At 46.3% G+C, this 26,883-nt stretch overlaps 1 protein-coding gene across 3 annotated transcripts in view; it reads right to left on the minus strand.

Annotated features, from left to right (window-relative positions):
• PCBP2 (poly(rC) binding protein 2) overlaps positions 1-26,883 on the minus strand; it is a 135,159-nt gene that overhangs the window by 65,176 nt on the left and 43,100 nt on the right. For 2 of the 3 annotated variants that reach the window (XM_030198361.1, XM_030198359.1), the window contains exons 8-11: positions 21,969-22,043; positions 4,570-4,671; positions 2,211-2,252; positions 1,292-1,367 (exon numbers count right to left, since the gene is read on the minus strand). In XM_030198361.1, the coding sequence (XP_030054221.1) occupies positions 1,292-1,367; positions 2,211-2,252; positions 4,570-4,671; positions 21,969-22,043 (295 nt within the window). The remainder of the gene's footprint in view (positions 1-1,291; positions 1,368-2,210; positions 2,253-4,569; positions 4,672-21,968; positions 22,044-26,883) is intronic. The other variant, XM_030198360.1, reaches the window with a different exon arrangement.

A 26,883-nucleotide genomic window follows, 5' to 3' on the forward strand; every position in this document is an offset into this window, starting at 1 on the left:
AAAGACCAGAGCACCAAGGAACCCCTAGGGCCTACTAGACCGGTCAGGATGCACAGGTTGCACTTCTACCTTCTGTTGGAGACTGAGAAATACTGGCTGGTTGGGGTTCTGCACAGGTTACATGAAGTGTTCAAAGTTGTTTCTCAGTCTCCCTCTGCTGGTAGGCGTGCATAGCTCAAGCGTCTTGACGGTTGCTGAGGAAGATACAAATGTTTCTATCATCCTTTATGTTTTGAGAAAAAATTAATGCAACAGGCTTGTGCTAGAAAAATGTCTGTGTGGGCTGGCCCAGTACACATGCTGTGAAATGCGAAATGCACTACAGAAAGTCCCCAGTAAGACCTTTGTCAGCTGGGAGTGTTCATGGCCCCAAGAGGGGGGATGATGGTGTAGGTTTCAAGGATAACCCTGTAACAGGGTGCCTGGTAAGAGCCTATTCTAACATAGGCTATCTATACTGTAAGGGAAAGTAGGACCTAACTGGGTGCATATGCACTTAAGTTAGGTGCAAACACTTGCACATGGCAAAGAGCTAGCATGTTACCTAAATATGACCAACTCTGGGGGGGGGGGGGGGGGGGGGGAGGTGATTAAACTCACCGGGGTGGGAGAAGATTTTAATGAATTCTGTTAGAGCAAACAATTTGTAATGCAACAGTCCAAATCCCATCCTTTTATGTGAAATAAAGGTACAGTAGTTCAAACATGCAACTTTCGCAGACTGCTTATGAACCTATGACTTGAAAAACTGGTCATTCAACATTTTGGATCCGAGACACTAGTTACCTTTTCCCAGACAGTCACAAATGCTGCAGATACAGATTATAATAACTTCATGTGTATTAAAAGTGTGTGTGAGCCCTGCCCATACTCGAGTGTACAGTGTTAATACACGCCAAGTTAAATGAATATTCAGTTCCAAAATTTAGCATTTAAATGTTAGCACTTGTGTTACAGGATTACTCCCTACAAGGTTGACGCCTACTGACCATTTTCAGGATCAATGATTGCAATGTCCTCCTGCATAACTCAGCTGAAACTAGGTGTGGTGGCCAACTGTGGCAGATGGTGGAGGGAATATGAGAAGGGGGTGTAGATTATGTAATAGGGAAACCAAAATAGTTGTGAAACATTTGTCTTCTGGCATCAGATTCCAACTGAGTGGGAAGTACAGAAGAATGAGAAGAAACTTAGGACTATTAATGTCATCACTCCCTTCATCTCTCAAGGTGAGCATATTCTAAAAAAGTGAGTAAAAAAAAAAAAAAAAGAAAGAAAAGATTATACGTACCATTGAATCCAGTGTTGCCACCATGTGACATGGGGAAATGAGACTGTTGCATTGCCAGTTGGTGCAGCTTGGTAAGCTAAGGGAATAGAAAAAACCCCACACAATTAGAACGAGCAATGGTCACAAAAAGTCAGATGTGCACACCTTTGGGAGCAAGTTCATATGTTCCTACTGAAAAAAAAAAAATCATATTGGACATGTTGTCTGGCACTGGTTACAGCCATCTGTCAAGTGTCTGGTCTGCAAACAGTGGTGTAACTTGAGGTTACAGACAAAAGTACAAGTGAGAAAAGTCTTGCGAGCTTTCAGCAACTACAACATTTTACAGAGGTAACAGTAAATTATCATGGTCCAAATAGTCTACTCAATAACCTTGTCAAGTAAACAACCTAAATGAAACTTTTTGCACTTCTGTCCAGCTGACTCCCACTAGGACTTTTCTGGGAGAAGTATGAGGGCTGGGAGAATTGTTTCCGCTTTATTCTGACTTACGATGACCTGCCCAATATATCCAACATTACATTATTTTTTAAATTAAAAGGTGAAATTCAAGTTACAGAATAAATTAAAAGAAAATTAGTACAAAACTGAAACCAGCATAGCTGGGACAAGAAATTTAGAAGGTATTTACAAAAAAAAAGCAACACTGGGCCTTCAAGACTAGAACAGGAGTACTTTAACAGGTGACCCGACACAGGCCGTGTTTCAGCGCCAAAAGACGCCTGCCTCAGGGGTCTGACAAAAACATATAGATATATAAATAAAAATAAACAAAAACAGGATGAGAAGGGCATGCTCTGCACCTTAATTACTTCTTAAGGAATACCCATCAACAAGTTGACTATATTTCAAGGGATTGTCACTGTAGCTTTTTAGAAAAATGTACTGACAAGTATATAAACGTAAATGAAATACTTACATCTGGCTGTGGAATGGCATACTGTCCTTGAATGGTATAAGCCTATAAAAGAGGGGGAAAAAAGAAGTCAGTTTAGCCAATCAGCAAGTGTGATTACTTCAAATGCCCAGCACTCCCAGCATAGCAAAGCCTACATCCTCCACTCTCCCAATCTGTACAGCCATGTCACTAACACCCCAAGCATCTTATTAAGAATTAACACCCCTACACCTCCCTTCTTTGGGCCTAGCCATACCAGCATTAGCCTGGATTGCTTACAGGATTTTCCCATCTCTATAAGGTGTGTATAAAGGAACTGCTCCAAATGGCAGAACTGCTCAACCAACCGATGGCTCAACTACATTCTTCATCAGACTGCCCAGCCGTAAGTGGCAATCTCTGGGAGAACATGACTAAGTTACTAGAAACAAACGAACAAAAAAAAAAAAAACCCAACAAAAAAAAAAATGGAGGTTTTAATGAATTCTATTAGAGCAAACAATTTGGAATACAACAGTCCAAACTCCGTCCTTATGTGAACATTTTTTTTAAGTTACAGAAGTTCATGGGTCCAAAAGCTATAACATTCAATGTGAAAGGTTGGCCAGTCAGCATTAGGACTTGTGATTTTACTCATGTTTTCCCAGAGATACTAGTTTGCCACCAACTCTGCTTTTTTTTTTTTTTTTGGGGGGGGGGGGGGGGGGGGGAGAGAGAGAGAAAATCCATTTGGGTCTAGTTATAGTTGAGCCAACACAGGTTGTTTCCCCTGGAGCAAGTTCCTTAGTCTCACTGCACTCAACCTATGCTTTTGGAGCACCAGAATTTAGTTGTCCCAAGCAGTATATGTAATGGCTATAATGAAAAGTGGTTTCTGCAAAGATGTTATCTTTTAACAGTGGTCATTGCTTAAAACCAGTAGCCCTAATCCACAAAAAGTTTCCTCTAACTTGAGAATGAAGTTGAAGCTGGTCTGTCCATTAACTAATACCACCCATCCCACAACTCTCATTCATTAACAACACACATCCCAAGACCAGAGAATGAAAAAAAAAACAAAAAAAACTTTAAGATGCTTCATTTATGGATGGAAAGACAAAAAAAAAATATCGACTGCTATTTAGCAGTGAGCATACGGACTTTCCAGCACAAAGTTATTATATAATCATTACTCCAGATTTCCTAAGAACTAAAATAAATTATGGCATGTAAACATTTCAATTGTCTTCAGCCATACTCTCCTGTGGCTTACCATGCACTTAAGCCAATATTTGTGCAACACAAAACTTCAGTTTCCAGTTCACTTCTTGGAGTTCTGAAGATATGAAACTAGATCTCATCTCTCTATCCACCTTACCCAAAAGGCACATGTCACATGAAAATGAAATCACTGTATAACAGTCCTTGCCCTAGAGACTAGGTAGCTGTTAACACAGAACAGAGACACAGGAACAGCAAAATGCTACAGTACTTGGCCATAAGATCCTGAAGAACAGAAATGTGTATCAGTCACTGAAACCCCCACCTACAATCAGGAGCTAGAAGTCACCCAACTATGCTGTCCAAGTAGTACTGCAGCATGTTTAGCTGGTACATTACACCTGACCCAAGAAGCCAGTTTCTGAAGTTCTTAACCAAACACTGACACCTTAGGAAGGGTAAACATCATAGGCAGGACATGTTAATTCATGATATTTAATAGAGTTAAGGCTTCATGTTTAAATTAATGTAAAGTGTGTGCAAAAGATCTGAGAATTTCATACTACTGCTCCAAAGCTATTTCAAGTTCTACAAGACACAGCCTGCAATTCTTTCTAGAGGTTCTCTCAGGTGGAACTATCACTGAAATAAACAAAAAGGGACTGAAAAATCCCTGATCTGGTATGGACAAAATTCCCAGTTTAAAGTTTCAACAGCCAACAGTCCAGTGGCATTACCCAGTAATTTTGGCTTGCATAATTCTCCTAATGCAAGTGAAAATGAAGGTAGCAGGGTGGGTTAGTATACAATGCAACAGATCTCAGCCATTAATGTGGTCAGACATGCAGGCAGCCAATTCTACTTTTTCAGTGGAAATTTAAAATCTACTGTTCTATGAAAAGCTTAGTGTATTTCCACAAACTTTTCAGAAACAGAAAATAAATCCATTGGACATAAATCAGGGAGTAAGAGACCTCTCCCCCCAACCCCTCTGAGTATACAGAGAACTAGGAATTGCAGCAGTAGAAGGATGTGCAGACATGACCTAGGGAATACTCTTCTCATTGGAGAACCCAGAATGAGATTAGGTTAGGTACAGATTTCGATTCTGAATTATTTTAGGCATCTAACAAATTATATGCAACTCTTGTAAAAGGTGATTAAATTTGGTGGGACCTACCCCATGAACATCCATAGCATCTAGGGAGCCAGCGCCTGTGTGAGACCTCCGTCCCTCCCACAGGTCCGGCTCACATGCGTGTCCTCCAGCTTGCCGGGACATCTGTTAAACAAAGCGAAAAGGCACATTCAGTCATCTCTCTCAGACACCATGTGAGGCCAAGGGCCCCTGTCTTCCCCAGGCAACCTGGCGTCCATGGATCCAAAGTGAGTCACTTATACTCGTTCACTCCTCTCTACACTCACTGCCAATACTAAATCAGATGAAAAGTTATTACCTGAGACCCTGAACCTGCGATTTATGCGATCCTCTCTCCCTGTGGCTGTGGATAAGCTGAAAAACCTGATCAGGAAACTGAAGAATCTTAATGGGAAGGCACAAGCTGAGGAAGTTGAAGCCATTCCTTCAAGAACCTGAAAACTTGCTCCTCTGCTCATTTTAGGATTTTTTTTTTTTTTTTTTTTGGGGGGGGGGGGGGGGAAAGAAGGGGGGAAAGGAAGAGGGAAGGGATAGGGTAGGTAGTCTGTGTACCCTTCTGTCAAGTGGGGCCACAGGAGAAAAAAAAAGTGGTCATTTTGGATCCATGAACACCTAGATACTCAGGGGGAATTAAAGACGTATTAGTTAAACATGTGCTATCAGAAAGATGACTAAACAGCTTTTCCTTCTGCATAACAGATGAAACAGCAAGCAGTGGAATAACCAAAACTGATTTTGGGGTTTGACCTGATGTTTAATGAGCAGGCACAAGTCAATGCAAATATTGATAGCACCTCCTTATTTGTCTGTGCTGCTGCCAGACTGGGCAAAGTGGAGGGGCCATAGCCCACCCATGATTATGTCATTCACCCCCCCCCCCCCCCCCCCCCCCCCAGACAACTACAACAAGAATGTGCAAAGGAAGGCGATATGAAAGTTTGAGAGCAGGGGTTACCTTTGGGCAACTGTGATGTGGCCTGCTCTTTATCTGGAAAGGATATTTGCCTTACTATAGTATAGGTACAAGCATCAGTGACTTTCCAAAACATTTTTTCATATGCATTCAAGATAAGTGACTAAGGGGCTTATTTTCAAAGCACTTAGCCTTCCAAAGTTCCACAGAAACCTATGGAACTTTGTAAGCCTAAGTGCTTTGAAAATACACCTCAAAGTGAACCAGTGTGCTCCAATGGCCAGAAGTGTTAAAAACTAGCATATCATGTTCAGTTGGCTCAGGAATTCTAACCCCTGCCCCCCAATATTTAGCCGCCAGTGGGAAGTGCTTCTTTGTTGTCCACCAATGTGCTAAATCCAGAAATTCAATGCCAGGATGTTTCCAGTGACTGGCACTGAAAGCGAAGATACATACCTGTAGCAGGTATTCTCCGAGGACAGCAGGCTGATTGTTCTCACATGCAGGGTCAACGTCCACGTCGGCCCAGGAAACCGGCAATTTTGCCAGCAATATATATATATAAAAATAAAAAAAACTTTTCCAGAGTCTTCTGGCGCGCGTGCAGCACACATCGCGCATGCGCGGCCGTCTTCCTGCCCGTCGTGTGAGCAATCCCGCTCAGTTTAATCAAAAAGCAAATAAACAAAACTCCAAAAGGGGAGGTGGCCGGGTTTGTGACCTGCTGTTCTCTGAGAATACCTGCTACAGGTATGCATCTTTGCTTTCTCCGATGACAAGCAAGCTGTTTGTTCTCACGTGTGGGGTATCCCTAGCACCCAGGCTCACTCAAACCAATGAACATTGGTCAATTGGGCCTCGCAATGGTGAGGACAAAGATTGACCTGAAAACAAAGAGTGCAGCCTGGAACAGAACAAAAATGGGCCTAGGGGGGTGGAGTTGGATTCTAAACCCCAAACAGATTCTGCAGCACCGACTGCCCAAACCGACTGTCGCGTCGGATATCCTGCTGGAGGCAGTAGTGAGATGTGAATGTGTGGACTGATGACCACGGTGCAGCCTTGCAAATCTCCTCAATGGAGACTGACATGGCCCTCCAGAGTCAGCCCAGCTTGGGCATAAGTGAAGAATATGCAATCTGCTAGACAATTAGAGTGTGCGTTTTCCCGATGGTGACTCCCCTCCTGTTGGGATCAAAAGAGAAACAACTGGGCGGACTGTCTGAAGGGCTTAGTCCGCTCCACGTAAAAGGCCAATGCTCTCTTGCAGTCTAAGGTGTGCAAACTGCTTAGCCAGGGCAGGTATGAGGACAGGGAAAAAATGTTGGCAAGACAACTGACTGGTTCAGATGGAACTCCGACACCACCTTTGGCAGGAACTTAGGGTGCATGCGGAGGACTACTCTGTTGTGATGAAATTTGATGCATGCACTACCAAGGCCTGAAGCTCACTGACCCTACGAGCTGAAGTAACTGCCACCAAGAAAAACGACCTTCCAGGTCAAGTACTTCAGATGGCAGGAATTCAGGGGCTCAAAAGGAGATCCCATGACACTGGTGGAGGTTTGACAGGGGGTTTTGACAAAAGCAAATCTCATGAAACAAACTAAAGGCTGTCCAGAGATAGGCTTACCCTCTACACAGCAGTGATAAGCACTAATCGCACTAAGGTCAACCCTTACGGAGTTGGTCTTGAGACCAGACTCTGACAAGTGAAAAAGGTATTCAAGCAGGGTCTGTGTAGGACAAGAAAGAGGATCTAGGGCCTTGCTGTCACACCAGACTGCAAACCTCCTCCATTTAAAAGAGTAACACCTTTGTGGAACCTTTCCTGGAAGCAAGCAAGACTCAGGAGATACCCTCTGAAAGACCCAAGGAGGCAAATTCTAAGCGCTCAAATCCAGGCCGTGAGAGCCAGACACTGGAGAATGGGATGAAGAAGCGACCCCTCATTCTGAGGGTTGGAAAACACTCCAATCTCCACGGTTCTTCGGAAGACAACTCCAGAAGAGGAGGAAACCAAATCTGACGTGGCCAGAAAGGTGCTATCAGAATCATGGTTTGCAGTCTTGCTTGAGTTTCAGCAAAAAGTCTTCCCTACTAGAGGTATGGAGGATACGCATACAGAAGGCCTGTCCCCCAATGTAGGAGAAAGGCAAATGACTAGTCGTGGGCCTGAAGCCTGGAACAGAACTGAGGGACCTTGTGATTGATCTGAGTGGCAAAAAGATCCACCGAGGGGGTGCCCCACGCTCGGAAGATCTTGCGGACTACGCCCATGTTTACAGACCACTCGTGAGGTTGCATTATCCTGCTCAGTCTGTCGGCCAGACTGTTTACACCTGCCAGATAAGTGGCTTGGAGAAACATGCCGTGATGGCGTGCCCAAAGCCACATCTGGACAGCTTCCTGACAGAGGGCGAGATCCGATGCCCCCCTGCTTGTTGGTGTAGTACATGGCAACCTAATTGTCTGAATTAAGATGACTTGGTTAGACAGCCAATCTCTGAAAACCTTTAAAGCATTCCAGATCGCTCTTAATTCCAGGAGGTTGATCTGCAGACCTTTTTCCTGAAAGGACCAGGCTCCCTGAGTGTGGAGCCCATCTACATGAGTTCCCCACCCCAGGGGAGATGCATCCGTCGTCAGCACTTTCTGTGGCTGAGGAACTTGGAATGGTCACCCCATGGTCAAATTGGATCAAATCGTCCACTACCGAAGAGAATTCCGAAAGCTGGTGGACAGTTGGACTACATCTTCTAGATCCCCAGCAGCTTGATACCACTGGGAAGCTAGGGTCCATTGAGCTGATCTCATATGTAGACGTGCCATGGGAGTTACACGAACTGTGGAGGCCATGTGCCCCAGAAGTCTCAAAATCTGCTGAGCCGTGACCTGCTGGGACGCTCAAACCATGAACACCAGGGACAAAAAGTTGTCCGCCCTTGCCTCGGGAAGGTAAGCTCGAGCTGGCTGAGTGTTCAACAGGGCTCTAATGAATTCCAATTTTTGGACTGGGGCGAGATGGGACTTGGGATAATTTATGACGAACCCCAGTAGCTCTAGCACCCGAATAGTCATTCGCATGGACTCCAGAGCACCCTACTCCGAGGTGCTCTTCACCAGCCAGTCGAGATAAGAAAACACATGCACCCCCAGTCTGCGTAGCAATATTGCAACTACAGCTAGGCATTTGGTAAACACGGTGGGCGCAGACGCCAGGCCAAAAGGCAATACACGGTACTGGAAGTGCTGTGTTCCTAGCTGAAATCGAAGATGCTTCCTGTGAGCATCGAGATGTGGGTGTAAGCATCCTTTAAGTCCAGATAGCATAGCCAATCATTTTCCTGAATCATGGGAAGAAGGGTGCCCAGGGAAACCATCCTGAACTTTTAGAAATTTGTTCAGGGCCCTTAGGTCTAGGATGGGATGCATTCCCCCCCCCCCCCCCCCCCCCCATTTTCTTTTGCACAAGGAAGTACCTGGAATAGAATCCCAGCCCTTCTTCCCCTGGTAGAACGGGTTCGACCGCTTGGGCCTCTGCAAGTACTTGTTTGTGCTGGGAACTATAAGAATGAGCTCCCGGTGGACAATTTGGGGGTTTGGATTCCAGATTGATAGTGTGCCCTGACCGGACTATTTGAAGAACCCACCGATCGGAGGTTATGAGAGGCCACCTTTGGTGAAAAAATATCAACCTCCCCCCCCCGACCAGCAAGTGGTCCGGCACAGACACTTCTTCTGAGGCTATGCTGAACTGGAGCCAGTCAAAAGCCCATCCCTTGCTTTTGCTGGGGAGCCGCAAAGGCCTTAGGCACATGCTGGTCAACCAGATCCTCTACTTTCTCACCAAAAAGGTTATCCCCCCGTTAAAGAACATCCGCCATCTGCTGCTGGACCGAATGATCCAGGTCAGACACACAGTCATGAGTCTGCGCATCACTATACCTTGGGCAACGATTCTGGATGCTACATCAAGTGTTGAACATACCCCTGGCCAGGAATTTTAGACACGCCTTCTGCTGCCTGACCACCTGGTGGAAGGAGCGTATCAACCAAGCTAGACAGTTGCCTCACCGAGTTCTGCAAGTGGATGCTCGTAAAGAGCTGGTATGTCTGGATTTTGGCAGCGAGCATAGCGGCCTGATATGCCTTCCTCCCTAAAGAGTCAAGGTTCTAGATTCTCTGCCTGGGGGAGCCGAGGCATATTCCCTAGTACTCTTGGCCCTTTTGAGAGCGAAGTCCACCACCATGGAATTGTGAGGTAGCTGAGACTTCATCAATCCAGGTTCCTCATTGATCCGATATTGGGATTCAGTTCTTTTCGGGATCACGGGGTTAGACAGAGGGAACAACCAATTTCACATAAGGACTTCCTTGAGTACATTATTGCAAAGGAGCCGTTGCAGCCTCTCAAGGTGGAGAAGGATAATCCAGGACCCCGAGCATCTCAGCTCTGGGCTCATCCTCAACCTCCATAGGGAAGGGACTAGCCGCAGCCATTTCCCGGACAAAGGAGGTAAAGGATAGACTCTCCGGTGGAGGGGAAGGTTCAGAAGGAATCCCAAAGGACTCGTCAGAAGAAAAGTACCTGGCATCCTCCTCTTCCTCCCATGAGCGATCATCTTCAGTATTGGACAAGACATCTCTCAGAGCAGTCTGAAACTGAGCCTGCCTCGACGCTTGCCTGGACAACGTTGAAGGAGAGTCGACCTGGGTGGCAGCCGAAACCGAAGCTGCAGGCGGCACCAAGGTCGGGGACCTCACCACAGGCGAAGGGAAAGGGGACTTGAGATACCGCCTTTGAGGTTTTTGCAACTACGTTCAAAGCTGTTTACATATATTCAGGTACTTATTTTGTACCAGGGGCAATGGAGGGTTAAGTGACTTACCAGAGACACAAGGAGCTGCAGTGGGAATCGAACTCAGTTCCCTAGGATCAAAGTCCACTGCACTAACCACTAGGCTACTACCCCACTCCCAGAGACCAATGTAGCAGACGGTACGGAAGGCGCAAGCACCCCCAACACTGAAGCAGACTGGTGCAGTAACCCTTCCAGAAGCTCTGGAAGCAGGGTCCTGATGCACTCGAGAGCTGCCGGACAAGGCTGCAGGGATGGGATAGGAGCCGGTGGCAGAATTTGTCGAGGCTCAGGAGCAGGTACCGGGCTGCTAAACCGACGCATTGGCACCTCCTGAATAGAGGGGGAGCAATCCTCTCGGCGCCGACACTTCTCGGGTGCCAAATCCCTCGATGCCCCAGAGCTCCGGCACCACGTGTCGATGGAGAACGATGACGGTGGAATCCTCATGTCTACTCAGGGCCAGGTCCGACAAAGGTCGGTCCCGGGGAGCCTGCATAACAGGAGGCCTCAAGACAGGTGGAGACCCACTCAATGCCTCACTGCTCTCAGCACGAGTTTGTCGTTCCGCAGCCATTACCTTTGTTCCCGACTTCGATTCGTCCCTCGATGTAGACATCAAAGGACCGGACTGAGCCCCAAAAAGTTTCTCTTGTTGGGCCTCTCGAGACACTTGGGTCAGTTTCTTCATGCGAAGACACAGACTACAAGCGGCTGGGCTGTGGTCGGGCTGAAGGCACTGAATACACCACGCATGGGTATCGTTACCCGAGATAGTCCGGTTGAAGCCGCTGGGTGTCCGAGTACAACGTTTGAAGTCGCTGGGTGTCTTTGATAACATGGAAGAAAAAACGGCTTCGGCGAAATCAAGAGACGATCGTGCCTGTTAAAAGAAAAAAGGGCACGAAAAGAAGGGAGCAACCCGGCCACGTCGAAAAACAAAGGAAACTTAAAAAGGGGCAAAAAAGTGAAGAAAAAACTACGGGAGTTTTGTTTTTTTAAATTGTAAATTCTGACAAAAAAGAAAAAAAAAAAAGACAAAAACACAAACACAGAAAACTTTCCCAAGCCTGAGAGGATGGGGGAAAACTCGACCACACCTCACCGGGGAGAAAAAATAACAGTGGGAATGCTCATGCGACGGGCGGGAAGACGACCGAACATGACCGATGCGCATTGAATGCGCACCACAAGACTGGAAAAGTTTTTTTTTAATATTTTGCTGGCAAACTTGCCGGTTTCCCGGGCCGACACCGACCTACATGCGAGAACAAGCAGAATATCCTGTTTCATTTTTGACCACTGTTAAAGAAAGGCCTCTATAAACAGGAGGCCTATTTTAACCACTAAAGACTGAATTATCTATGCCTAACCGGCTATGTTGCACAGAGATTCAGTGGGAGATAACCGTCATCTCCCACAATATCCACATTAGGTGCAAAGGTGAAATTAGGCCTTACCTGCTAATTTTATTTCCTCTAGATCCTCCAGACCGTTCAAGACACTTGGGTTATGCACTCCTACCAGCAGAGGGAGACTGAGAACACAAACTTCTTATACAAGTAGCCTGTGCAGACCTTCTACTAACCAGTAAAACAGTAACAAAGCAGAGGAACAAAACACCTCCACCTAAACAGAACCACTGAATCCACACTCAGATCTCCTCCCCTTAAGATGGGGGAATTCAACTGCAGATGGGCACAAACGGTACCACAAACTGCCCTTAGTAAAACTCCAGGACCCAAATCACAGGAGCTACTAGAAAATATCAGCATTCCCCTAGTGGAATGTGCCTTGAGCCCCACCGGCACCGTACGGCCATGCAATACGTAAGCCGAAGAGATGGCATCCTTCAACCCGAGCTATAGATGCCTTAGAAGCAGCCGCTCCCTTCTTGGGCCCCCCATGGACAAATAACCTGTCCGAAGACCTGAATTCCTCCGACATGCGCAAGTAAACCTTCAACACTCTGCGCACATCCAATTTCGCCAACTGACGCTGAGAAGCATCCCCCGTCCGGTCCCACAAGACCGGCAACAAAATCACCTGATCGACATGAAAGGAAGATACCATCTTAGGCAAAAACGAAGGCACTGGACGCAGCGAAACCTTTTCCTTAGAAAACCACAGAAACGGAGGCCTACATGAAAGAGCCTGAAGTTCCGAAATCCTGCGAGCCGACGATATAGCTACCAAAGACCACCTTCATAGTAAGGTCCTTTATCGAACAAGACTCCAAGGGCTCAAAAGGAGAACCCGCCAAAGAGTCAACAATATTAAGATCCCACTGAGGAACTACCAGCCGCTGAGGAGGACGAAGCAACTTCACCCCCCTCAAAAAACAGACCACATCCGGGGAAGACGCAACTGACCTACCCTGCACCTTACTCCAAAACACACCAAAGCAGCCAGCTGCACCTTCAAAGATGACAATGAAAAGGCCCTTCCCAAAACCATCCTGCAAGAAATCTAAAATGCACAACAGAAGCTGTCGAAGGGACACACACCCAGTCCCCACACCACACACAGGCCAAAGATGTTGAACGTTTGCGAGACTGCAGCGTCTGAATCACCTGACGGGAAAACCCCTTCCTTCTCAACCGTTCCGTCTCAAGGACCACACCGTAAGAGAACCGATCCGGATCCGGTATGACAATTGGACCCTGACAACAGCACCAATCCCCCCAACCGCAGAGGCTCGCCTTCTAACAAGCGCATAAGATCCCCAAACCACGGCCGACACGGCCAATTCTGCGCCACCAACACCGGACCCGCATGACATTCTACCCTCAGTAGGACTCGACCTATCAAGGGCCATGGGAGAAACACGTACCACAATACCCGTTGAGGCCACGGAAGGACCAACACATCGATCCCTTCCGCTCGCGGATCCCGACGCCGACTGAAATACCGAGAAACCTGAGCATTCTGTGTCGACGCCATGAGATCCACTACTGGCATTCCCCACTTTAGAACTATCTGGTCGAACACCGACCGGTGCAGAGACCATTCTCCAGGGTCCAACATGTGTCTGCTTAGAAAATCCACGCTCACATTGTCCACCCCGGCCACGTGTGCCGCAGAAATCTGCACTAGATGCCTTTCCGCCCAACTCATGAGCAGAGCCGTCTCGATCGCCAACCGTGGACTCTTTGTACCGCCCTGCCGGTTGACACACGCTACCGCTGTCGCGTTGTCGGACATGACTCTTACCGCCTTTCCGACCACACTGAGCGAAATGCCAATAGAGCTAGCCGAATCACCCTCGTCTCCAACCGGTTGATAGACCACCGCCCCTGCGTGGACCGACCGAGACACTGAGCTCCCCAGCCCAGCAGACTGGCATCAGTTACCAGAATCACCCACTGAGGAGGTTCAAACGGCACGCCCTTTCTCTGATGGGCTGAGCACAGCCACCACTGGAGACTGCGCCGAAGAGCCCCCCTCAATGTCAACCGCAACTCCAAACTGTGTACCTGAGACCACCACCGGGACAACAGAGCCGCCTGAAGCTGACGCATATGCGCCCTGGCCCATGGTACTACCTCTATTGTCACTGCCATGAGGCCCAGAACCCGGAGGTACATTCGAACCGTTGGACTCTGAACGGACATTAACAGCCGGACCAACTGCTGAAGAGAGGCAATCTGAGAATCCAGCAGAAAAACACGACCCACTGCCGTGTCGAACCGCACTCCCAAGTACTCCAGACTCTGCGATGGGATCAACTGACTTGACTACATTCACTACCCATCCGAGCGATTCCAGAAACGCGACCACCTGAGCCGTCACCGCCACACTGTGAGCCCGAGACTTCACCCGGATCAACCAGTCGTCCAGATACAGATGCACCAGAATTCCCTGCCTCCACAAAGCCGCTGCTACCACCACCATTATCTTGGAGAAGGTGCGTGAAGCTGTTGCCAGACCAAAAGGCAGAGCACAGAATGGAAAGTGCCTCCCTAAAACAGCAAAACGAAGGAAACGCTGATGGGCCTCTCGAATTGGCACGTGCAGATACGCTTCCGTGAGATCCAGGGACGTGAGAAATTCCCCCTGACGAACAGCCACTATGACCGAACGCAGAGTCTCCATGCAGAAGGATGGCATCTTCAGCGCACCATTGACCCTCAAGATCTAAAATGGGTCAAAACTGGTCCTCCTTCTTCGGCACCACAAAGTAAATGGAACAACCCATTCCCTGCTCATGCCGAGGAACGGGTACCACAGCTCCCAACTGGATTAAGTGACCCAGAGTCTCTTGAATAGCCTTTAACTTGATTCAAAAGTGACAAGGAGAGGGAAGAAACAGATCCAGCAGCGGGTGCTCAAACTCGAGCGCATAACCGTCGCGAACGACCTCCAGCACCCACTGATCTGAAGTAATTTGGGTCCACCCCTGATAAAACAGATAAATTCACGCCCCGACCTTCACCAGAGGTTGGACCCGCACACTTTCATAAGCAGGACTTATTACCATTTCCGGCACCTCCAGAGGAGTCTCCAACTTCCTTGACGACCCCCTCAAAAGGACTGTGTCCGCTGGAAAAACCGGCTTTAGAAGGAGACACAAATCTGCCCGGCCTGTACCGCCTCGCGTCCTTAAACCGACCTCTAGCCGAACCACCTCGACTAGCCACCTTAGGCCGTAACTCCGGCAACTGTGAGACCTTGGTATCCCCAAGACCACTCATCAGTTTATCCAAGTCCTCTCCAAACAACATAGAACCTTTGAAAGGTAGAGAACACAACTTTGCTTTAGAAGCCGCATCTGCCACCCAGCCCCTGAGCCAAAGAGCCCTGTGAGCCGTCACCGCCAGAGCCATATTCTTAGCTGAAGCCCTTAGCAAATCATAAAGGGTGTCTGCCAAAAACGAAGACCCCATCTCCAATTTGGCCAGGTCCTGAACCAAACCAGTCCTAACGCAGGCTCATCCAAGAGTTTCTCCGCCCAACAAAAACAAGCTCTGGCTACCAAGCCCCCACACACAGAGGCTTGCAAGGCCAAAGCCGACAAATCAAAGCTGCGCTTCAGAAAGGACTCTAGCTTCCTATCCTGAGGATCCCGTAAGGCTGTAACGGCATCCACCGGAATGGCCGCAGCCTTAGTAACCGCCGTAACCACCGCATCCACAGTAGGTGGTTTCAGCAGGGCCAAATCTTCCGGAGGCAAGTGATACAGTCTCGCCATAGCCCTAGACACCTTACAAGCAGCCTCCGGCACAGACCATTCCTGAAAAACCATGGCCCTAATGTCTGAATTCATGGGAAAGGAACGGAGGCTCTCCGAATCCCCTTAACCAAGGAATCTACCTAGGGTCTCTGCGCAGAGGGAGTGGCCGCCGGAGCAAACTTCAAAGTAGAGATCACCTGGATCAATGAGCTCTGACAACTCCTCATGAAAAATACGAACCACTGAAGAATATTCCCCAGGCCTTGGCCCATTTTGATCCTCAGACACCTCTAAGAGATCCTCTTCTCCTGGGTCACTCCAAACATCCGACCCAGGAAGAGAAAGTATCTCCATAGGCTCCAAAATATCCACCCGCGGGCACTTAGCTCCCACTGAGCTAGCAGCCTCCGGGGCACAAACAGCCTGAGAGAGGCCAGCTCTCCAGGCATTATACAGAGACCAAACAAACTCAGGGGGGAAGCCAGAGACCAAACAAACTCAGGGGGGAAGCCAGACGCTGCTAAAGCCCCATTTCCCGCAGTCTCTGCGACAGACCCCCCCCCCTCGCTCCCGAGGCAGTAGGTCCATCGCGTGATCAGTGGCTAAACTAGGCGCGTTTCCCGCAAAAACCGGCCCCACCGCTGCCGGCCCAGAATGTGCTGTCAAATCGCCGCCCAACACCTCCGCCGACTCAGGGGAAAGCACTGGGGGCAAGAGTGCTGACAACGTATGCTCCCCACAAAATTTACATTGGCCACCTTTCACTTCAATGCCAGCTTAGACAATGGCCGCGAACACAATAAAAACAAACAGTTGCTTTCTGCTCTGACAAGACAAATAGGCAAAACCGCCTAAGGCAAGAACGACCTTGAAGACGTTTTATCTCTGGACTGCCACAAGAACGGCCGAAATAGCCGCCTTTTAAAAACTGTTTTGGTTTTTTTTAAACCTCGTTGCTGATGCATAAACGCCTCAAAGGTACAGAAGAGGTCTGTAGCAGAGTCAAGTAGTCCTCCAGAGGAAGAGCACAGGGGGAGGGACCCGGCCACCCAGGTGACACCCCACAGGGAATAAGAAGCCCCTTAGGACTTACACCCTGTAAGAGAGATCCAAATGTGGGTTCTCATTACAACTCAACCTAGAAACCCCAAACTGGCCTACCAGACTGAGTACACTGCACAGGCTGCACATATCTACCCTCTGCTGAGAATGAGAAAATACTGGTTAGTAGAAGGTCTGCACAGGCTACTTGTATAAGACGTTTTAGTGTTCTCAGTCTCCCTCTGCTGGTAGGAGTGCATAACCCAAGCGTCTTGAACGGTCTGGAGGATTGCTGAGGAAAATGCTATTTAACCAGCCAGGGGGAGGTTAAGTACTGTCTTGTTCACCCTTCTATGTGAAATTCCCAAAATGCCATTGGCACTTCCACTGGAGCGAATAATAAAAAGCTACAGTAGTGTAATGGGAAGGTACAAAACTGAATAGCAACTAGTCAATTTTTTTTTTTAGTATCAAGCTAAAAAAAAAAAAAAAAAAAGTCAGACTTCTTTACAGCATAATGAAGAACATATACACTGGGTTTGCACTGAGGTAAGTGTTCAAAATGGAGCAGTAGTTTTTTTTTTTTTTTTTTTAACTGGTGTGATCAATAAACAACTCTAAAATCCAACCAATTCCACACATTTTACAATTGGTAGACATTCTGGAAGTAGACATTATGATTTTCCTTATGTAAGTCAGGAACCAAGAGTACTGGCAATTCCTATACACACTGCTGCTTTAATGTATAATTTAGGAGCTTTCATTACAATGCCTACCACTAAATTATGCATTAAAGCAGTAATATATGTCTATTATGCCAAAACGCTTGGTTCTCAAGCAATAGAAACTATCTACAAGATCCAGGCCTACATTTTTGATTACAGCTAACCACCACTTCTAGTACTAAAGACTAAAGTGAACCTGGAATACCAAGTCTTGTAATCCTGGGAGGTTATTTTGTATTACATGGGTGGTTGGGCAGACTAACAGGCTGTAACAAACCCCAAGGTAGTCAGACAAGAATACACTCTCGCTTAGGACTACTGAAACTTGCTTCTCAGAGGTCTCCCACTAAGCCACCTCTCTCCCCTTCAATCTGTTCAAAATTCTGCTGCACGACATATTCCGCCAGTGCCACTATGCTATTAGTCCTCTCAAGTCACTTCATTGGCTCCCTATCCGTTTCCACATATAGTTCAAACTCCTCTTATTAACTTACAAGTGCATTCACTCTGCAGCTCCTCAGTACCTCTCCACTCATATCTCCCCACACTCCTCCCCATGAACTTCGCTCATTAGGTAAATCTCTTATCTGCATCCTTCCTCTCCACTGCTTACTCAGTTCCTTTTATCTTGACGCACCATATGCCTGGAATAGACTTCCCGAGTCGGTATGTGAAGCTCCATCTCTGGCCGTCTTCAAATCTAGTCTAAAAGCCCACCCTTTTGATGCTGCATTTAACTCCTAACCCCTTACTCACTTGTTCAGCGCTCATGTTTTATCATTCCCACTTTAGTTATTCCCTTATCTGTCCTGTTTGTCCTAATTAGATTGGTAGAGGAGTGTGGTAGCCGTGTTAGTCCACTCTTAAGGTTATCAATAGAAATCAAACAAAATAAAACATGGAAAAGAAAATAAGATGATACCTTTTTTATTGGACATAACTTAATACATTTCTTGATTAGCTTTCGAAGGTTGCCCTTCTTCGTCAGATCGGAAATAAGCAAATGTGCTAGCTGACAGTGTATATAAGTGAAAAACATTCAAGCATTGCTATGACAGTCTGACAGGGTGGGAGGAAGTATGCATGGGGACAAAGTATATCATTGGTATTCTAACAGGGTGGGTGTGGACAGGTGAGGTCTCTGTTGATCACCCTCCCCTCACCTGTCCACACCCACCCTGTTAGAATACCAATGATATACTTTGATGTCCCCATGCATACTTCCTACCCACCCCCATCCTCCCACCCTGTCAGACTGTCATAGCAATGCTTGAATGTTTTTCACTTATATACACTGTCAGCTAGCACATTTGCTTATTTCCGATCTGACGAAGAAGGGCAACCTTCGAAAGCTAATCAAGAAATGTATTAAGTTATGTCCAATAAAAAAGGTATCATCTTATTTTCTTTTCCATGTTTTATTTTGTTTGATTTCTATTGATATCCTAATTAGATTGTAAGCTCTGTCGAGCAGGGACTGTCTTCATGTCCAGTGTTGCGTACGTCTAGTAGCGCTATAGAAATAAGTAGTAGTATACAGGTACCATGCCCAGCTTACCCCTAAAAACACTTACTATGGGTAGGTTCTGCTTCAACAGTCTTGCAATAGAATGTTGTAATGCATGCATGGAGCACCAAAAGCACACTGAAGGAACTGCTTCTGATCCTAGACTTCTGATCCTAGACTGTTTAGTAGATCTTTGCTTTGGCTTAGTCTGAAACAGATCTCTGAACTGTGATGGAAAATCTCTTCAAGCTCTCCTTCCAACTACATTAGGGGACTTTCAGGTCACATATGTAAGGAGAGCTTAGAGATTACAATTTCCACTTAAAAACTGCCCAAGAGATGTTTCTTTATGGATCTCATCACAAAAGCTAACCCTTCTAAAGGAGCTGTATTCAATTTTTTGTAAACAGACAACCCCTAATCATGAGGCTTTAGCCTCCTTGACTCCCTCAGCTGCTTTTGCAATTTTTCACTACAATCTTGCTGCTTCCTTCCCTCTCCCTCCTCCAGGTTCCACAACCCCCTCGGACTCACCCACCCACCCCTCTCTGAAAGCTCTAGCCACTTCACCATATCTTCAGTTACCCTTCCTGCTTCAAAAATGCTCCTCTCCATTTCTTGGCACCTTTTCCTGGTCATTTCAACTTCAGACCCCTTTTTCTCCCTTTCCAAGATTATTGCATCCACTTTGTGCTCTGTAAATCCTATTCCATCCTCCTGGTTAAAAACCTCACCTTGGCACTCTTCCTGAAAAACTAGTATTTTTAATGAGAAAATTATCTACTGGCCAATTCCTGTCTCGCTGGAAGTCTTCTATAGTTCAACCGATTCTTTTCATTAGCAACCAGTTTCAAATAAGCTTCCTATCTAAAATTCTCAAAAAGATGGTCTTTGTCCAGACCTCTACCTCAGTCCCTTGCACTTCACCTGTATAATCCAGCTTCCGTCTGCACTTTAGTAGTACCAAGACAGTCCTCACAACTCTCCTCAGTGAAATCCATTCTAACCTGGGCAAACACCTCATTCTTGCCATCTCACTTCTCTGCCCTCTTGCCACACTCATCCAATCTTTTGGGATCTCATGACACCTTTAATGCAAACTACATCTTATTGATTTGACCTACTTCTTCCTATCACCACCCTTCAAGAATGTTTGAATACAATTTTGAAATGGTTGACTACAAGCTTGTGCTTAATACCCAGAAAACAGTAGCCTGTTGGTTCATGGGCAGTCTTACTACACCCAGTATTCCCCTTAAAATTTTTCAATTCTGTTATCCAACCAGTTGAATCCTTCCGATACTTAGATATAAAGTTAACTTTAATTTTCCATTCATATTTCTCATTTATGCAAGACAAGGTTTTTTTTTCATACTTATGACAACTACATTCAATCCGACGGTTTCTCGGTCATGTTTCTTTCCATGCACGCATTCTATTCATAGGAGACTCGGCTATAGTAATAGTCTACCTAGGCTGTAACCATACCCTCCATTAAAAACCGCAATCCCTCCAGAATACCACAATGAGACTATTATGCCACCCTCATTGCTCTGACCATATCTCCCAACTGCTTAAGTCATACCACTGGCTTCCAGTTGAGCAGCGTATTCTTTTCAAACTCCTTATGCTTACTTACAAACCTTATTTAGCATCCCTTAATAACCTCCTACTCAACCTGCAGTGTCCTCCGCTCTTTAAATGACTACCGGTTAGTTCTTCCCAGCCCAAAAAATGCCATCTTTCTAATCTACTAGACACTGAGCTTTCTACTTGGCTGCACCTGCTCTATGGAACTCTTAGAAATTTAAACCTCTGGTTAAAGCCTGGCTTTTCCAACAAGCCTTTGCTGTTCCTTAGGGTTGGGTCCTCTAGATTTTTGCTCCGATTAACCATAACCCTTCCCCCAAGTGTTTCCTCCTCCTTCCTCCCTACTATTTAGGTATGTATTTAGTCTTAGTTGGTGTATGCTTGCCTTTATTATGCTTTCCTATTCACTGTTGTAGTTCTTTTCCTTATTTTGATTAATGTTTTATGATTATTGTACACCACTTTGAAATGCTTGTTAGCAAAGGCAATATAGAGAGTCTGAATAAAATGAGCTTTCTTCAGCTACAAAGTTAACAGTAACTTTAGTACTTGATAAAACGGTTAATATAATGGATAGCTTTGTATTTGTAGATGTGATCTGTGAACCATGCAGCAAAGATTTGTGGATGGTGCTACGGTTTCCCCTGAGGCCATGTTAAGTACATCTGACATTGTTGAGCACTCAGGAACAAAAAGGGGCCCGTTTCCACTAAGCAAGTATTCAGTCATGTGAATGTCAAATCAGAACTGAAGGAAGGGGTTGTCTTACAGCTGCCCAGAGTGATATGCTACTGGATTTGAATTTCATAAACGCAGTTGCAACGCTGAAGTACAATCCCTGAATTGCTGATAAATTTCCTGATGGTTCCTGTGCTGCCAAACATGCGAGATCAACTTAACGAACACAAATAATATTGAGGCTTAGCTCATGGCACAAAGTGTGGTTTCATAAATGAAGTCAACTTGGCTTTGACAAGTCACTGTCAAGTTCAAGAAACTCATTAGTATGCAAGTTTGATTATGACACTACAGGCCTTTAGTGAATTTCAAAACCCCATTTGCATAGCAAGCAGTACAAATTTATCCTGTTGGAAAGTGCTCTTCAAACTGTCCTGAAACAGCATGTTTTCAGGATGTTCACCATGAACTAACTCTTGACGTCCATTAGAATGAATTGTGAAATGCCTGAAGGCCAAAACTTAATACCCCCCCCCCCCCCCAAAAAGTTTAAACCACAGTATTAAGTTACCACAACAGGAAGATTGTGCTCTGATGTTGAGGTACCACAGCAAAACAAGAAAAGTTGAAGTTGTAGATGCTGCTGTCAGCTCTGTCTGTGCCTTCAACACTGGGCTATACCAGATGCTTCTGAAACTATGGGGGGCAGTCAGCTGTTTTAATTCAATCCACTGCTTTACCTGGAACAGGATGCCTTCCAATATGCCCTCTGCATGCAAACCAGCCTCAATGAAGCTTCCAGTAGAGATGAGCAGCAGCATCACCACAAGCTGCCTCCAGATTAGCAAGCACAATGGAAGCGTGTCCAGAGAGCTCTGCTTTGTTGGCTGTACTACCCATATCTGCCAAGTACAGAGGATAAGAGTCTTACCTGACCACCTGCAAAAATAACTGGAGAGCTGGATGGTTTGGGACGGTAAGGGATGGTGACACCCTTTGGAGGAGACTGAAAGTGAAAAGAAAAAAAATGTTAGAAATTTCTCATACTAGACAGGCACACCCATTAGATCATCCAAAGCTACAAAAGGAGTCTGCATTTTTTAAATTACATTTAAAATGTTTTGATACTGTTCAAGTCTCCTCCAGGATGAATGTTTGTGTACCAAACTGATAAGTCAAAAAGACAGGCATGTTACATCTAGATGCAACCGGATGAACAGAATCCTATGTATCCTTATATTTGCACAGCTTATCCTGACACTCAAGAATCTATTCCTGTTTGTTCAGCACCAACAGCCTAAATAAAACTAAGCAAACATTCCATGAGCCCTAACTTTCATCCTGAACAAGACTATATTATTTCGATATACATAGTGAACAATTTAAGTTGCTTCCATTGATACTGTTTGTTCAAAGGCATGACTACATATCTACACTGATGTGGTTTGTGTGTGTGTATTATATATATATATATATATCCCCCCAACATTGGGTTCAATAAATTCAACTGGTTGTACTTAAGCCTACTAGCACTTACTAAATCAACCGCTGTAATAATAAACCTTTATTCATATAACATTCAAATATTTTCCATTATTATTCAGATTTATATATATAAATCTACTTGACAACAGTTATCTTGCACAGCAGTGTGGGCACAGCCACAGGTAGGCCCGTTGGCCCTGCCCCCCCCCCCCCCTAATTGGAGTCAGGCTCACCCAGTAAAGCAGCAGAAGCCCAAGGTAATGAGGGAACTGGAAACTTGTCATCCACACTGTGCCCACCCGTGTTAGCTTCAGACTCTACCAAAATATCAATCCATCAATCCTGCCTACACCAGATACAAGAGCCTACAACTAGGGAGTTCTGCCTAAACTTGATGTGATTCTAGTAATCCCGATGAAGCCAGCCAGGGTGTGGTGGGCGACAAGAATAATGAACATTGGCAAGTGTTAAAACTTGATTATGCACACCACCACAATATCATTGGCCCAGATATTTTTAAACTTGTTCTCAAAACTGAGTTAACATTCCAAACGATAAAACACTCTGAAATACTTCCATGATAAAGGGTTTTTTTCTCCCTGAATAAAAGCTTTTTGTTTCCCAGTTAAGACTTTTGTCCCTGCCATCCTTGAACCGAGACAGATAGCAGCTTTTTCTTTCCCCTCAGGCAGTGTTCTGATCTTTACAAACTCAAGAGTACAGCTTGGAGGATTACTTGGAAATATGCTATCCAAAAATTAAAAGTTAACATTCCACTGTTGTCACTGGACTAAAAGGCTATATTACCTTGTACTCCAACTAGTCCTTCAAACAACTTTTAGGAAGCCACCCAGAATTCGTTAGAACACTCCTCTTTGCTTAGGAGCATGAGGAAGTGGACCTGTGCCAGAGGCCTGACCTCTACCTATACCCCCTATGGGCATCATACCAGAAACCTCCTCAGGCACCAGCTAAGTACAGTGAAATCAGTTTCATGATTAAGCAAATTCTTGTTATTCTGTTGTGTACACAATATTTTCTTGTTTGCTGTTAAAACAAACTTTACAACATGAATTATATTCAGAAGCAGCTTAAGAAATACAAGACAAGGTAACAGACCTTTAATATTACATGTTAGGTCAAATCCTCTCAGTCCTGTCCAGATAAGTGGTTTATACCACCCTGCCAGCAGATGGTGACAGAGTGCTACAACTTTTCAGCAAGTAGAAATTAGACCTTACCTGCTAATTTGCTTTCCTTTAGTCCCTCCGGACCGGACTAGGATTGGACTGATGGGTTGTGTACGCCTACCAGCAGGTGGAGACAAAGAATTCCGAGACTAGAGAGCCCTGGCCATAAGACCCTAGCCTCAGTATTTGACTAAAAGCAGGAAAGAAAGAAAGAAAGAGCACCCTTCTGTGCACCGTGGAAATCAAAGCAGCCACAAAGCACTTCTTAAATGTGCTTAACCAACGGCCATGCCGTGTATTAGGGCTCACCAGCAACTCTCACCACAGAAGTGGTATGGCCCACTGAAATCAAGCATTTTTTTTTTTTTTTACAACTACAAACTTGCAAAACAACTCCGTCTCTGGTAACCGAATGAACTAACTTCCAAACCTAAGAAAAAAAATCTGAAGTGTTGAAAGAACATGGGAGGGGCCTGGTCCGGTCCGGAGGGACTAAAGGAAAGCAAATTAGCAGGTAAGGTCTAATTTCTATTTCCTTAGCATCCCTCCGGACCAGGATTGGACTGATGGGAAGTTAAAGCAGTAGTCCTACGGGAGGGATCCCAGCAAACCTGCTGTGAGTACTCGAGATGCAAAGACACCCTCCTGCCTGCACTGTACATCAAGTCTGTAATGTCTAGAAAAAGATTGGAGAGAGGACCATGTCACCGCCTTACAAATATCTGCTGGAGGAACCAGAAACACTCCGCCCAAGAAGCTGCCTGCCCCCTAGTGGAGTGAGCTTTAACACCGTCTGGGCCCGCTCTACCCGCAAGAATGTTAAGCAGAAGCTATCATTTCCTTAATCCACCAAGACAATGTGGGCTTAGAAGCGGCAAACCCCTTACGGCGACCAACAAGAACGAAAAGACGATCAGGCGACGAAAGTCCTCAGAAACTGCGAGATAGCGTTTAAGCACTCTAATACCCAAAGTACGCAACTTCTGCTCCTCTGTACCTGAGGACGATCCCAAAACCGGAAGAAAAACCAATTGGGAAAGATGAAAACGAGAGACCACCTTAGGCAGAAAAGAAGGAACGGGACGTAGAACCACTCGCACCTTAGAAAACTCCAAAAAAGGAGACTCCGAGACCCTCCTTGCTGAAGCAATGGCCACTAAAAACACTGCCCAAGAGTCAAACTCTTAAGAGAACAAGCAGACAGCGGCTCAAAAGGAGGACCAGTTAGAGCTGAAAGCACAATATTGAGATCCCAAGATGGAAAAATCGATCTGCCTGGAGGGCAAAAAAGACTAACTCCCTTCAAAAAACGGACGACATCAGGAAGACTAGCTAGGTCTTACCTTGAATCCTACCTCTGAAACAGGAAAGGGCCGCCGCCTGAACCTTCAGAGAAGAGAGAGACAAACATTTATCAAACCCCCGTTGTAGAAAATCCAACATCTGCGCTACAGAAGCCCGAAAAGGAGCAATACCAGCCTCTGCACACCAAGCTTCAAAAATCCTCCCAAGTGCAGGTATAATTTAGGGAGGTCGAGAACCAACGAGACCGCAACATGGTAGCAATCACTGGAGCCGAATAACCTCTTAGTTAAATGGACTCGTTCAAGAAGCCGTAAGACAAAATCGAGCAGAGTCTGGATGCAGGATTGGCCCTTGCAACAGCAGGGACTTGAGAACCGGAAGACAAAGAGGAGCCGCCAACCGAAGACGCTGAAGGTCCGCGTACCAAGGACGTCGAGGCCAGTCTGGAGCCACCAGAACTACCAGACTTCCGTGCTCTCCAATCCTTTGCAGGAGACGACCTAAGAGAGGCCACAGAGGAAACGCGTAAAGCAGACCGGAAGGCCACCTCTGCAAGAGGGTGTCTATTTCAGCAGCTCTTGCGTCCCTTCAGCGACTGAAGAATCGAGGAACCTTTGAATTGAGACTGGAGGCGAACAGATCTAGGACTGGAGTGCCCCAGTGCGCTACTATCAACAAACGCTGAGAGACCATTCCCCTGGATCGAGAGTGTGACGACTGAGAAAATCTGCCTGAATGTTTTCAACTCCTGCCACATGTGAGGCTGAAATGGCGGAAATGTGAACTTCTGCCCATGCCATGCGCTTCGCTGCCTCTTGACTCAAAAGACGGCTCTTCGTTCTCCCCTGGCGGTTGACATAAGCCACTGCCGTGGCATTGTCCGAGAGAACTCGTACCGCTTTGCCTGCCAGGGGGAAACGAAACTCTTGCAGAGCCAGCCGAATAGCCCTGGTCTCAAAAAAATTGATGGATTTGGACGTCTCCAGAAGAGACCAAAGACCCTGGGTCCACCTGTTCAAACAATGGGCTCCCCAGCCTCGGAGACTGGCATCGGTCGTTAAGGCTACCCACTGAGGAGATTCTAGCGGCATTCCTGTGGCAAGATTTCTTGTCCTCAGCCACCAGAATAGAGAGCTGCGCTCCTGAGACCTCAGAGGTAACCTCATCTGAAGAGAGTCCGTCAGAGGACCACCGGGACAGCAGAGACAACTGAAGAGATCTCATGTGAGCAATGGCCCAGGGAACTACCTCTATAGTCGCTGCCATAGACCCCAGGACCTGAAGATAAATCTCGAGTACAAAGGACGTGGCTCTGAATAAGTTCAGTACCTGAGACCGCAGTCTGAGTATTCTGCCCTGGGGCAGAAAGACTCGCCCCCGAGCTGTGTTGAAGGTAACCCCTAAATACTCCAGAGACTGCAAAGGAACCAGATGGCTCTTGGCTACATTAACCACCCAACCTAGGGACTGCAAAAAATTCACTACTCGATTCATAACCTGACGACTCTCAAGATAAGATTTTGCCCTGATTAACCAGTCGTCTAGATACGGGTGGACGAGGAATCCCCGTTTCCTGAGAGCTGCTGCCACAACAACCATAACCTTGGTGAAAATGCGTGGAGCTGTCGCGAGGCCAAAGGGCAGAGCTCGAAACTGGAAATGGCGACCTAGAATCGCAAACCACAAAAACTTGTGGTGAGTCGGCCGAATAGGAATATGTAGATACGCCTCTGTGAGATCTAAGGCCGTAAAAATTCCCCAGTGCAGACTGCCACAATTACTGACCGCAGAGTCTCCATTCAAAAACTTGTGATCCTGAGAGCCTGACTGACAGCTTTGAGATCCAAAATAGGATGAAAGGAACCC

The sequence above is a fragment of the Microcaecilia unicolor genome, chromosome 3 (genome assembly GCF_901765095.1).
Source record: "Microcaecilia unicolor chromosome 3, aMicUni1.1, whole genome shotgun sequence".
In the NCBI taxonomy this organism is placed as follows: Eukaryota; Metazoa; Chordata; class Amphibia; order Gymnophiona; family Siphonopidae; genus Microcaecilia; species Microcaecilia unicolor.